We start from the raw sequence: 14,750 nt of genomic DNA on the forward strand, positions 1-14,750 counted from the left end.
GTCTATTTGTAAATACTTTTTCTTCACAACTTTTGGGCAGCTTTTGCTCTTTTTATTTCACCTGGGACTACATAAAACCCCTTGCACTAACACACTGTTGCGGTTTTTTCTCCCAGCTGGTGACTCTTGTCCGGTACGCTTACCCACATCTGATAGTGAGGTGTGACACAATTATTTGTGTTTTATTTTTTGTAATTAATTTAATTTGCATTGTAGAGATCTGTTTTCATTTTGACACAAGTGTCTTTTTTTTGTTGATCAGTGTCAAGAAATCTGAAATAAATCTGTGTTTCAATGTTGTAAAACAATAAAACATGAAAACTTACAAGGGTGGGGTGGTGTTGGTGAATAGGTGAATACTTTTTATAGGCACTGTATGTTGATAGACAAACATCAACTAATACAATTTACATGGTCATCCTCAGTTTGTGTATGGGACATTCAGTTTGTTCTCTCAGCTGAGATGACACCCCTACAATAATGTAGCATTCCCTCTGTGCTGCACAGCAGAGGGACTAAATACTGCATTGAAAGCTGACAGGGCCACAACTGAGCCAAGATTTTACCAACAATGCATTAGTTTGTGGTTTTGGTGTTAAACTTTTCTGGCTTTTGCTCCTAGAGCAGTTGTTCTAAGGTATAGTTTATATAATATTTTAGTTAATGAGGTGATGCTGGGGCCTTCTCCAGTCTGCCTGATGAAGCTGCTTCCACTGAGTTTGGGGCAGTTGACCAGTCATGACAAAGGAATGGCAATGCATCTCCTCGTTACAGCAGGTATCCACATAACATTGATACTTTTGCCCTTGGTGGAAGTTACAGTCACACAGATCCCATGAACTTGGTAAATTGTTGTCTTGCGTCCTAAAGTATTGGCAAGGGGTCAATAGATACTGAGTTCAATGTCAGCTATCAATCAACAGAGCTCTGTAAAGATTGTTGCTAAATACTTTTGAGCTGTTCTAGTGTATCTAAACAAAGGAAAGAGAGGAATGATGCTCTGTTGTATTTTGCAGTGAGTGGGTAGTAGGGATACCTGGTCATATTACACCAGTTTTGCCCTGCTGTTCTAGTGACTATATCGACATTTATAGTTTCTCTCTACGTGTTGAATTTCAAATTGCAAACTCAAACTCGGCAGCTGGACATTCCTCCAAATCAGAGGAAGCATCTGCGCAGCTACTTTAATTTCTGTGTATAAATCTCCTGACAGGAAAAACAATGAACAAAAATTCTGACACTGAAGTTTCTCACCTTCCTGTAATTCGCCACCTTGAACAGCTGGCAATCACATTGCAGGAATGTGGGATGTGTTAGTAACTTTGTTTATCCATCACAGCATCACAAGTAGATTTAAAGGACAATTGCAAGGTCATTTTACTGTTTCCACTCATTTTATCCACACATCTGAAAGACAGCCAGGATGACAAAATGGATCATCCAAGTCCTACCATTCAAATATATATATTTTTTAATTCTTAAACTTTTAGTCAACCTAAGTGTGCTGCTATTAACACTTCACAGAAGTTTCCTTCCGTTCCAAAAAACAAATTCCAAGTTTTCAGTATTTCTTTTTATCCCTTTCCCTATTTTTTTCTTCCCCAGCTTTATTTTGGAAAATTTGAACCATTGCTTCATCCAATTCCCATAGCATGGAGATGATCCCATCACTGCTCTGAATGGTACCACTGGGACTAACTTGGCAAAAGGGTCTCTCTATGTACAGGATTGAATTTGAAATTGTGCCTTGATTTTGATGGTTAATTCTATGTCCCTCAGTTCTGATGCCACGTAGTACCTTTGGATGTTTTGTTGAACTTGGATCCTGTGCCAGAATTTGCAGTACTCAGGTTCCCCACTCGTCTGAAGAATGGGCAGCAGTGAGAATTTAAACCAACACTGATTTTCCTGCAACAGTACAGTACCTTGGCACTGAATATCTGAAGGAATGGCAATATAAACATTTGTAATGGATTTAAACAGAAATGCACCAATTTGCAGATCACCGAGCGTTGTCAAAATGAAGCAAAAGACTGCCTTTATTCATTATTCTATTTAACTCCTGGAACTCGGGCACTAAGCTTATTGATAGATCTGGTCTGAGCTTACGTTAGTCATTTCTTGGCATCCTCAATGCTCCCAGATGTCAGGAAATTCCAAAGAAATAAGGTTACCTGCTTTGAACCGTCTTCATTCTTTTGATGAAAGCATCTTGAGCAGACTGGAGAAACTGGTCAACATTTTGTGATTCTAAGAGTCTTAACACGAAGACTCAAAGACACAAAGGTTGGGGGTGTTGTGGAAAGGTGTGGAGGGCTGTCAGAGGTTACAGTGGGACATCAATAGGATGCAAAACTGGGCTGAAAAGTGGCAGATGAGTTCAACTCAAATAAAAATGAGATGTTTCATTTTGGTAGATCAAATATGATGGCAGATATAGTATTAATGGTAAGACTCTTGGCAGTGTGGAGGATCAGAGTGATCGTGGGGTCCAAGTCCATAGGACACTCAAAGCTGCTGTGTAGGTTGACCCTGTGGTTAAGAAACCATATGGTGCATTGGCCTTCATCAACCATAGGATTGAGTTTAAGAGCCAAGAGGTAATGTTACAGCTTTATAGGACCCTGGTCAGACCCCACTTGGAGTACTGTGCTCAGTTCTGGTCACTTCACTACAGGAAGGATGTGGAAGCCATAGAAAGGGTGCAGAGGAGATTTATAAGGATGTTGCCTGGATTGGGGAGCATGCCTTATGAGAATAGCTTGAGTGAACTTGGCTGTTTCTCCTTGGAGCGACAGAGGATGAGAGGTGACCTGAAAGAAGTGCATAAAGTGATAAGAGGCATTGATTGTGTGGATAGTCAGAAGCTTTCTCCCAGGGCTGAAATGATTAGCACGAGAGGGGACAGTTCTAAGGTGCTTGGAAGTAGATACGGAGGAGATTTCAGGGGCAAGTTTTTTTCGCAGAGTGGTGAGTGCGTGGAAAAGGCTGTTGACGATGGTGGTGGAGGCGGCCATGATAGGGTGATCTAAGAGACTCCTGGATAGGTACATGGAGCAGAGAAAAATAGAGGGCTATGGGTAACCCTGGGTAACTTCTAAAATAAGTTCATATTTGGCATGGCATTGTGGGCTGAAGGACATGGATTGTGCTGTAGGTTTTCTATTTTTCTGTGTCTTCTCTTTTTTTACACTCTTGTTTTTGACTTCATTGGACTGTGATATGATTCCTTATCCTCCCCCCTTCTGATTTTAAAAGTCTTGTTTCATTTCTCCTTTTAACTCGATACACAGTGGCATGCAAAAGTTTGGGCACCCCTGATCAAAATTTCTGTTACTGTGAATAGTTAAGTGAGTAGAAGATGACCTGACCTCCAAAAGTCATAAAGTTAAAGTTGAAACATTCTTTTCAACATTTTAAGCAAGGTTAGTGTATTATTTTTGTTTTGTACAATTTTAGAGTGGAAAAAAAGGAAAGGAGCACCATGCAGAAGTTTTGGCACCCCAAGAGATTTGAGCTCTCAGATAACTTTTACCAAGATCTCAGACCTTAATTAGCTTGTTAGTGCTATGGCTTGTTCACAGACATTGTTAGAAAAGGCCAGCTGATGCAAATTTCAAAGCTTTATAAATACCCTGACTCCTCAAACCTTGTCCCAACAGTCAGCAGCCATGGGCAGCTGCCTGGCGCTCTGAAAATGAAAATAAATTATGCCCACAAAGCAGGGAAAGGCTGTAAGAAGATAGCAAAGCATTTTTCAGGTAGCCATTTCCTCAGTTTGTAATGTAATTAAGAAATGGCAGTTAACAGGAACGGTGGAGGTCAAGTTGAGGTCTGGAAGACCATGAAAACTTTCCAAGAGAACTGCTTGTAGGATTGCTAGTAAGGCAAATCAAAACTCCTGTTCGACTGCAAAAAACCTTCAGAAAGATTTAGCAGACTCTGGAGTGATGGTGCACTGTTCTACTGTGCAGCAACCCCTGCACAAATATGACCTTCATGGAAGAGTCATCTGAAAGAAACCTTTCCTCCGTGCTCACCACAAAATTCAGTGTCCAAAGTTTGCAAAGGAACATCTAAATTAGCCTGATGCATTTTGGAAACAAGTCCTGTGGACTGATGAAGTTAAAATAGAACATTTTGGCTGCAATGGGCAAAGGTATGTTTGGAGAAAAAAGGGTGCAGAATTTCATGAAAAGAACACCTCTCCAACTGTTAAGCATGGGGGTGGATCGATCATGCTTTGGGCTTGTGTTGCAGCCAGTGGCACGGGGAACATTTCACCGGTAGAGGGAAGAATTAATTCAATTAAATACCAGCAAATTCTGGAAGCAAACATCACACTGTCTGTAAAAAGAAAAGCTGAAGATGATGGCTTATACAAAAGGATAATGATCCTAAACACACTTCAAAATCCACAATGGACTACCTCAAGAGGTGCAAGCTGAAGGTTTTGCCCTGGTCCTCACAGTCCCCCAACCTAACCATCATCGAAAATCTGTGGATAGTCCTAAAAAGAGCAGTGCATGCAAGATGGCCCAAGAATCTTACAGAACTAGAAGCCTTTTGCAAGGAAGAATGTGCGAAAATCCCCCAAACTAGAAATGAAAGACTCTTAGCTGGCACCAGGAAGCGTTTACAAGCTGTGATACTTTCCAAAGGGGGTGTTACTAAGTACCAACCATGCAGGGTGCCCAAACTTTTGCTTCGGGCCATTTTCCTTTTTTGTTATTTTGAAACTGTAAAAGATAGATATAAAAAAGTAATCTTGCTTAAAATATTAAAGAAATGTGTCATCTTTATCTTCGTGCCTTTTGGAAATCAGGTCATCTTTTACTCACTTAGCTATTCATAGTAACAGAAATTTTGACCAGGGGTGCCCAAGCTTTTGCATGCCACTGTAAAATAATTAAGCAATCTATTAAAATCCAGCAAAATCAATAAGGTTTGTTATAAATGAGAACTAATGACCAACATCCAATAAACATGATATTATTAAGACAAGCAGCATGCTCAATTGATACCTTAAATGTTCAGTCCCTTGACCACAGTACACAATGGCTATGATGGCACCAAGGCCTCTTCAGAATAAAGTCCTATAAAGAATTCTCTTCCACTTTGAAAACGGTGAAGTCAGGAGATATCTAAGAATGCCACTTTCTACCATTCCTCCTCCAAGTCTTATTTTATCCACACTTGGCAATATTTCCCATTCCTTCATCATCACTTGGTTAAAACCCTAGAATCTCCCACCCAATACTACTGTGTGGGAGTATCTGAAACACATGAGCTTATCTCTGTTAATTAAAGGAATCAGTTTACTGCTGGCTTCCTTGTTAGTGATGAGCAATAAATGGTCAATGGAAGAAAAATAATCAGATTTCTGGGGCACTGCCAATTGATCGATCATTTACTGTAATATAACCTCACAGACAAGAGAAAATCTGCAGATGCAGGAAATCCAAGCAACACACACAAAATCCTGGAGGAACTCAGCAGGCCAGGAAAAGAGTAAACAGTCAACGTTTCGGGCCGAAACCTTCAGTAGGACTAGAGAAAAGAGAATTATTCATGGAACTTCCTTACATTTTTGAAGAACACATAGTTGGACGTTGTCAGTTGGGTGAACATTCAGCAATGTATTGCCACTGAATTAACACAATTACTGCCCCCCACCTGCCTCACACCAGTTACTCGCACCAATTTGCCTTATCAATTGATTGGACAATATTTTTATAAAAGAAGGGTACAACAGTAGAGTATCCATTTGTAACTGAGAGACCACCTTATTGAGAAGCCTGGAGCAAGTCCAGGGCTCCTGAAAAATCTCATTTCCTTTCCTTTTTGCAGTTTTCTCCCTTGCCCCTCATTTTGCGTGCTCATCTTATTCTTTTCATTCCCTTGGCACCTTGACTCTATGAACTACATTGAGGACCTTGCCACATGCTTATTTTGATATCTGTTATTAGTATAGGTCACTCTCTTTCCAGCATCCTTTCAATCCCCCCAGCTATCTGAACCTCACACATAAAATCTCAGCAAGTCAGGCAGCATGAACGGAGGGGAATAAACAGTTGAGGTTTTGGGCTGAAACCCTTCATCAGGACTGGAAAGGAAGGGGGCAGATACCAAAATAAGAAGGTGAGAGAGGGAAAGGAGTACAGGCTGGCAGATGCTGGAAATCCAGAGTAATACACACAATGTGTTGGATGAACTCAGTAGGACAATATGCATCTATGGGAAGGAATAATGAGATGACGTTTCAGGCTGAGACCCTTCATTAGTTCCAACATTTTCATTCTGTTTTATAGGAAAAAAGGTTTTCTACCCTGTCCTCTTCAGTCAGTACAACCCTGCAATTATTTATGGACATCATGATGCTGTTCCACCCATTCTACAGCAGCTGGTAAGTGTGCAGTTACAACAATCAGAACTTGACAGGGAGGACTTGTTAACACAGATGACCTGTGCAAATTTTCCTTTTCCTGTGCAAAACCCAGTGCTGCTTGTTACAGCAAGCTGGCTGCTTTGGGTTAGAACCAAATAGAACCACTGTTAAGCAGTGCTCCTGTTGCTGGTAGTCTTGCCTCCAACTCAGATGATCCTGAGTTTACGTTCCTTTCCAGTGACCCGGGCAGCACTGATATGTACTGTATGTCGAGGCTCCATTTAGTACTGAAGAAGTTCAACCCTGCTGGAGGTTCCAGTATTTTGAATAAAATATTTGAACCTAGAGTCTTAAAGCCTCCTACATGAAGGTTAATGTCTGAAAGATTGGCTAGTGATGTTTAAATGTGGAGCATGGTAACATCTGTATTTGTGTTAATACAGTGATGCTATTGGACAGTGTGGTGTACATGCTTGGGAAATAATACATCAGTTTCACAGTCATCTGCGTGCACCAAGAGTTTAGAGATCAACATATAAATACTGTGCTGGCATTAAACGGAAACTTTTTTTAATGGGGTATTTTTTTGCTCTCTCTCTCTCTCTCTCTCTCTCTCTCTCTCTCTGTGAATTCTGAAGACTTCACAAAGGCAGTTTTGAAAATTGGGTTTAAAGATTTCTCAGCAAATAAATGATGCGAATATTTCAAAACTTTAAACCAACTCCATTTCACAGGGAACTATTTCCAGCAAGCCAAAGAGATCGAGGACAATATGTTAAAGGAAGAAGCTTATCAAGTTGCCAAGAAACATAGTAACACTGATGAGGTTTTATGAAAGAGCCGGAAAAAGTACATGATTGCTAGAAGGAGAGAACAAAATATAAGAATAATTAGCAAAATACATAAACAACTTTTGTAAGAAGTTTTAGTTAAAAAGGAAGAGAAAAACAAACAGAGGCTGTCTTTAAGTCAGTGAAACTGTACACACCAATGAACACTCTCTTTCCACCTTTAGTAGTTGTTCTTTCTTATCAATATTATGTGGTTTTGAATCCATTTGTTATAATATTGTACTGTGTTTACCACATTGAATTATTTTTGTTTTTTTTGGCTTGTGGATGTGTGTAAAAGTAGAACCTATTTATAACCTGAGATGTTATTATAAAACATAACAAAATGTATGAGGCATTGTATCGTGCATCTATCTTCACTGGAGTAGAGTTAAATGTAGCAGAAATGGAGAGGAATCAAGGATGGCAGTTGGGCAACCGTATGTAATTAATATTATTGCAGCAAAAGTACTGGGGAGAGTAAGGGGACTAAAACAAGATTTAAAAATTCCTCTGAACTTGATAACCTGAATCACTAGGTTCTAAAGGAGATTGCCTCTGAAGGGGCAGATGCGTTGGGGATGGTTTTCCAAAGTTCACAGGATTCTGGAAAAATGCCAGCAGGTGGAAAGCATCAAGTGTGACACGACAATTCATAAAAAGATATTGAGAGGGAAAAGAGCACAGAGAAATATGTTAGTCATAACATGGATTGATAATGTGCATATGTTTATTTTTCAAGGGAAACATGTTTCATATTTCAGGGATATTGTTTCCTCCTTGATTAATCAGAGCATCAAAGGCTACAGGGAGAAGGCAGGAGAATGGATCAAGAAGGATAATAAATCAGCCATGATGGAGCAGACTCAATGGGCTGAATGGCCTAATTCTGTCCTGGTCTTACAGTCTTATGGTCCTGCCAGTGTGTGCAGAACCAGAGAACATTGTTTTAAATGGATAAATGGGTCACAACATAGCACTCATAAGAGAAGAAAATTATTTACATAAGGGCTTGTAAGTTTCCTCAGCTCTCGGTGTTGTGACTGTGGACATGAGGGTTTTGAGCATCATGGGGAGGTGGGACACTGACAGTGGGGAGGACCAGCTAAAGCTGTTACGTACATATAGCAGGGTCAAGGAGCTCCGTGCTCTATTTCTTGCATCATTGTATGTATTCCAGTGGACTCGATTTGCAGGAATAAGAGGTGGGAATGGGAATTGGTCTTTGGGGTACAGTTAGTTATATTAAAATCTGCCACCTCAGAGGTTTAGAACTGCCTGGTACTGATTACCCAGTTCGGAGGAGGATTTTTCTGGCTTTTGGCCCTTTAGTTTATCCAGTACTTTTGCTGCAGAAATACCAATTACTTAAAGTTGCTCCCCCAACACCCGCATCCTTGGTTTTCCCTCCCTTTAGAAGCATTTTCTCCATAGAAAATTGTACGGTATTGCCACATCTGGTCTTCTGCCACTTAGCTTCAGTAAACTGGTTCCCCTGTGGAACTGCTCAGCAACCACAGCTCCCTTGTGCAGAGAACTCTAGGATTCCCAGCCTTCTAAGGGAAGGATGTTTTTCTCGCCTCCATCTCAAATGGGCACATTCTTGGAGGTATGATGGGACAGATGACCTTTGTCCCTATACAGTACTGTGCAAAAGTTTTAGGCAAATATATAAGATAAAACTATTTACCAGTGGAAGGAAATTATAGTTCAGTCAGAAATACATGATATACTTTAAAATACAAAATGTAAGCATTGAAGTATGAAAAAAATACAAAATGTGCTTTAAAAAGTAATAGTGCAAAATGCAAATACACTGAAACCATATACTTAAGGAGGAGTTGTAGAATCTTATAGCCACTGGGAGAAAGGATCTCCTGTGGCGTTCAGTGGTGCCCCCCGGTGGAATCAGTCTGTTACTAAAGGTGCTTTCTGTTTGTCCAGTATGTCATGGAGGGGTGAGAGGGATTGTCCATAATGCTCCATAGCTTCTGCAGCATCCTCCCCTCAGACACAGAAAGGACCAGCCTTCCTGATGAGCTTATCGATCTTCTTGGCGTCAGCTGCTCGCACCCTGCTGCCCCAGCAGACTACAGCGCAGAACAGAATGCTGGCCACCACTGAGTCGTACAGCATCTGCAGCATAGTACTGCAGACATTGAATGACCGGTGCCTCCTCAGGAAGTACAGTTGGCTCTGTTGCTTCTTGCCTAAGGCTTTTGCATAGTACTGTAATTGTCAGTGTGGAGTGGAGAGTGAGCTTATAAATCTAGCAGAAGCAAAGGATGTTGAGAATGGTGAGGCTGGAGCCCCATGGGAGGAGCATGGAACAAGTGGCAGAGAAGGACTGCCAGGAAGGGGGTGGGTTGTGATGCAGGTAACAGACACACCCAGCCCTGAGGCACAAGGCAAGGTCATTTGATTCTTAACAATTGGTTTATTGATCATTACAAAATGTCTCTCTGCTGCTTCCCTCTCTATCTTCTCTCCCTTCCTCTTCTCCCAATCATGATTCTCTTCCCCTCTGAGTCCACAATAGAGACCCAAATCAGAATCAGGTTTATCATCACTCACATATGTCATAACATTTTTTTGTGTGTGGCAGCAGTACAGTGCAATACATAAAATTAAAATACCGTGCAAAAAGTCATAGGCACCCTGGCTATATACAATACGAAATATGTGTCTGAGACATTTGCACAGTATTTTATTTATTTTTGCACAGTAATGTGGCGACCCATTTCCTGGCACATCCAAACCGGCTCACAATTAGATAGCCTACGAGCACAGAGCTTTGGAGCCTCTGCACCACGGGGGGCAGGTTGAGGGAGGCTTAAAAGTGAGGCTGAGGATTTTGAATAAAGTTTTTTCCTTCGACTGCAGTTACCGACTCTGTGTCGTAATTTTAGCGCTGCGTGTAGCACACCGCTACAATTGGTGACCCCGACAGTCCAAACGATTTTTGGACCAGAAATGAACGACGCTGCCTCTGTTCATGCAGTTTCGTTGAAACTGCCAGGTTTCTGGACACAGCAACCGAACCTATGGTTCCAGCAAGCCGAAGCCCAATTCCACGTTCGCCAGATCACCTCAGAAGACACCCGCTACTACTACATGGTGAGCTCCCTCGACCAGGACACAGCGGCCCAGGTCGCGGAGTTCGTACAGTCGCCCCCGGCAGACGGCAAGTACACGGAATTCAAAGCCCTGCTCCTCAGGACTTTCGGACTTTCACGGCGCGAGCGGGCTGCCCGTTTACTGCACCTGGATGGCTTGGGCGACAGACCTCCATCGGCTTTAATGAATGAGATGTTGTCTCTAGCCAACGGACACACACTCTGCCTCATGTTTGAGCAGGCATTCCTGGAGCAGCTGCCCGAGGACAGACGCCTGCTGCTGTCCGACGCGGATTTCAGTGACCCCCGGAAGGTGGCAGCCCGGGCGGACTTGCTGTGGAACGCCAAAAAGGTGAGTGGGGCGTCCATCGCACAGATCTCCCAGCCACGCTCCCAGCAGCAAACCAGTCCAGGCCCGGCCGCAGAGCCCGCCAACCCCTGGCCCAATGACCACTGGTGCTTCTACCACCAGCGGTGGGGCGCAGAAGCCTGCCGTTGCCGCCCGCCCTGCAAGTTCCCGGGAAACGCCAGGGCCAGCCGCCGCTGATGGCTACGGCGGCTGGCCATCGGGATAGCCTCCTGTATGTGTGGGATAGAACGTTGGGACGCCGGTTTTTGGTTGACACTGGTGCCGAGATCAGCGTTTTACCTCCGACGAGTTACGACACCCACAGCAGGGCACCAGGTCCCCCCCTGAGGGCCGTGAACGGCAGCACAGTAAGGACCTATGGCACCCATCAGGTGCAGCTACAGTTCGGCTCCAGCCAGTTCACGTGGGACTTTACACTGGCCGCCGTAGCCCAACCGCTTCTGGGTGCGGATTTTTTGTGGGCTCACAGCCTACTGGTCGACCTGCCCAGGAAGAGACTGGTACACGCCGAGACCTTTCAGACGTTCTCCCTGGGTGCAGCCCAGTTGCCAGCCCCTCACCTCGGCTCCATCACGCTGTCCGACAACGACTTCACCAGGGTCCTGGCGGATTTCCCATCGGTTCTGGCACCGCAGTTCACAGCGGCCATGCCCCGACACGGCGTACAGCACCACATCCCGACCCAGGGACCACCCCTCCATGCCCGCGCTCGGCGGCTTCCCCCGGACAAGCTCCGACGCGAAGGAGGAGTTCCAGAGGATGGAGGAATTGGGGATCATCCGGCGGTTCGACAGCCCATGGGCCTCCCCCCTGCACATGGTGCCCAAAGCAATGGGAGGCTGGAGACCATGCGGCGACTACCGCAGGCTGAACGAGGCTACCACACCAGACCGCTACCCTGTGCCGCACATTCAGGACTTTGCAGCGAACCTGCACGGCGCACGAATCTTCTCCAAGGTAGACCTCATCCGAGGGTACCATCAAATCCCGATGCATCCTGACGACGTCCCCAAAATGGCTCTCATCACCCCGTTTGGCCTTTTCGAGTTCCTCCGCATGCCGTTCGGCCTGAAGAATGCCGCACAGACATTCCAGCGGTTAATGGACGCGGTGGGACGGGACCTGGACTCCGCGTTCATCTATTTGGACAACATCCTCATAGCCAGCAGCAGTCGTCAGGAGCATCTGTCCCACCTCCGTCAACTCTGCGCCCGACTGAGTGAGTACAGTTTTACAATCAACCCCGCCAAATGCCAGTTCGGACTCGATACCATTGACTTCCTGGGCCACAAGATTACTAAAGACGGGGCAACCCCTCTGCCCGCTAAGGTAGATGCAGTCCGCCACTTCCCCCGACCCACCATGATCAAAGGCCTTCAGGAATTCGTTGGTATGGTCAATTTCTACCACAGCTTCCTCCCTTCAGCTGCCCGGATCATGCGCCTCCTGTTCGCCCTGATGTCGGGTCCGAGCAAGGACATTACCTGGGACGCGGAGTCCGCCGCCGCTTTCGTTCAAACGAAGGAAGCTTTGGCGAACGCCGCAATGCTAGTACATCCCAGAATGGACGCCCCTACCGCCCTCACAGTGGATGCATCTAACACGGCAGTCGGTGGGGTGCTGGAGCAACTCATCACAGGTCGCTGGCAACCCCTGGCGTTTTTCAGCAAACACCTGCGGCCACCTGAGCTCAAGTACAGTGCTTTCGACTGGGAACTGTTGGCACTCTACCTGGCAATCCAGCATTTCAGGTACTTCCTAGAAGGTCGGCCCTTCACCGCGTTCACGGACCACAAACCGCTTACCTTTGCGTTTACGAAAGCGTCCGACCCCTGGTCGTCCCGCCAGCAACGCCACCTGTCCTACATCTCTGAATACACGACGGATGTCCGGCATGTCTCGGGTAAGGACAATGTCGTGGCGGATGCGCTCTCTCGCCCTTTCCCAAGGGGTAGACTGTGAGGCACTGGCAGAGGCACAGCAGGCGGATGAGGAGATTCCGAGTTACAGGACCGCAGTCTCTGGTTTGCAGCTCCTGGACCTCCCTGTAGGCCCGGGTGAGAGGACCCTACTCTGTGACGTCGCCACCGGCCAGCCCCGTCCCGTCGTCCCGACAGCCTGGCGGCGCCGTGTTTTCAACTCCATTCATAACTTGACAGTTGTCCGGATGGTTTCCAGCAGGTTCGTTTGGCACGGACTCCACAAACAGGTCAGTGAATGGGCCAAAACGTGCATGCACTGCCAGACGGCCAAGGTGCAGCGGCACACCAAAGCCCCACCGCAGCAGTTCCATCTCGCCCACCGGCGTTTCAACCACATTCATGTGGATATCGTGGGCCCCCTGCCAGTGTCACGCGGAGCGCGGCACCTCCCGACTATCGTGGACCGGTTCACAAGATGGCCAGAGGCGGTCCCGCTCACCGACACCACCTCCGAATCTTGCGCCCGGGGCCTGCTCACCACCTGGATATCTCGCTTCGGTGTACCGGCCCACATTACCTCCGACAGAGGCGCCCAGTTCACCTCCAGCCTGTGGTCAGCTATGGCCAGCCTTTTGGGGACTCAGCTGCACCACACCACTGCCTACCACCCACAGTCGAACGGGCTAGTGGAGCGTTTCCACCGTCACCTGAAGTCGGCCCTCATGGCCTGCCTGCGAGGAGCCAACTGGGCGGACGAATTTCCCTGGGTCCTACTCGGCATCCGCACAGCGCCCAAGGACGACCTGCACGCCTCGTCGGCCGAGTTGGTATACGGTGCGCCCCTGCTCGTCCCCGGGGAGTTCCTACCAGCCCCACGGGGGCAAGAGGAAGATCCTGCAGCCGTCCTGGGCAGACTGCGCGAGAAGCTCGGTAACCTGGCCCCCATACCCACTTCACAGCACGGGCGGAACCCGACCTGCGTACCCAAAGACCTGCAGAACTGTAAGTTTGTGTTTGTACGAAGGGGCGGGCATCGGCCACTGCTGCAGCGGCCATACGAGGGGCCGTTTATGGTGCTCCGGAACAACGTGTCCACGTTCGTGCTGGACGTTGGGGGGAAAGAGGAGGTTTTCACGGTGGACCACCTCAAACCGGCCCATGCGGACCTGGCACAACTGGCCGAGTTTCTGGCACCTCGGCGCAGAGGCCGACCTCCCAAGTAGGTTCTGGCCCAGTCTGTGGACATTGGGGGGTGTATCGCCGGTTCTGGGGGGGGGGGGGGTTATGTGGCGACCCATTTCCTCGCACATCCGAACCGGCTCACAATTAGATAGCCTACGGGGGTTTGCGAGCACAGAGCTTTGGAGCCTCTGCGCCACGGGGGGGCAGGTTGAGGGAGGCTTAAAAGTGAGGCTGAGGATTTTGAATAAAGTTTTTTCCTTCAACTGCAGTTACCGACTCCGTGTCGTAATTTTAGCGCTGCGTGTAGCACACTGCTACAGTAATTTATTACTGTAACAGAGTAATTTCTATGCTTCCGCAAAACGGCATGTTTTACAATGTATGTCAGTGATAGTAAACCTGATTCTGAATCTTGGAATTGCTTCACCAGTGGAAGGGCACAAATTACCTTTATGGGATGGGGACAGGATGAAGAGTATAAGTCTACTAAATAAATGAAATAATTAATTGGAATTATTCATTCTGTTAAAGGTGATTAAAAAGGATTCCGGCTTCTGGAGGGATTTTGGCTTTGGAATGACTTGCCAATATAGATCAGACTTCATCAATATAGGTAGGTGAAAGTTCTTCTTTCAGGAGACTCTGAACGTGAAATCTGTTCTTCACTGGTATCACGACTGCCACCTACTGCATCGTTGTTGCATTGAAGGATATGGCCTGGAATTGTTGGTGCTGCAAAAATTTTTCCAGAGATTGCACTGGTCTATACTGTCGGCAGGTCAATGCATAGAGGGGTTTAGTTACTGAGAATTGAGTTTAGTGCCAGAAAAAGACGCATGGAATTCTCTTCCAAACCCTAATATCTATCCTGCCATTTAGTCTGTGTGTATTCGGAATCAACAGGAAGGTAAAACATTTGGCGTCTCTTCACTACTTTTTTTT

At 46.1% G+C, this 14,750-nt stretch overlaps 1 protein-coding gene across 3 annotated transcripts in view; it reads left to right on the forward strand.

Annotated features, from left to right (window-relative positions):
* Positions 1–14,750, forward strand: part of LOC132391756 (chondroitin sulfate N-acetylgalactosaminyltransferase 1-like) — a 167,684-nt gene that overhangs the window by 147,000 nt on the left and 5,934 nt on the right. For all 3 annotated transcript variants that reach the window (XM_059965333.1, XM_059965336.1, XM_059965335.1), the window contains 2 exons: positions 6,312–6,406; positions 14,340–14,421. In XM_059965333.1, coding sequence (XP_059821316.1) covers positions 6,312–6,406; positions 14,340–14,421 — 177 coding nt within the window. The remainder of the gene's footprint in view (positions 1–6,311; positions 6,407–14,339; positions 14,422–14,750) is intronic.

The sequence above is a fragment of the Hypanus sabinus genome, chromosome 3, assembly GCF_030144855.1.
Source record: "Hypanus sabinus isolate sHypSab1 chromosome 3, sHypSab1.hap1, whole genome shotgun sequence".
Classification (NCBI taxonomy): Eukaryota; Metazoa; Chordata; class Chondrichthyes; order Myliobatiformes; family Dasyatidae; genus Hypanus; species Hypanus sabinus.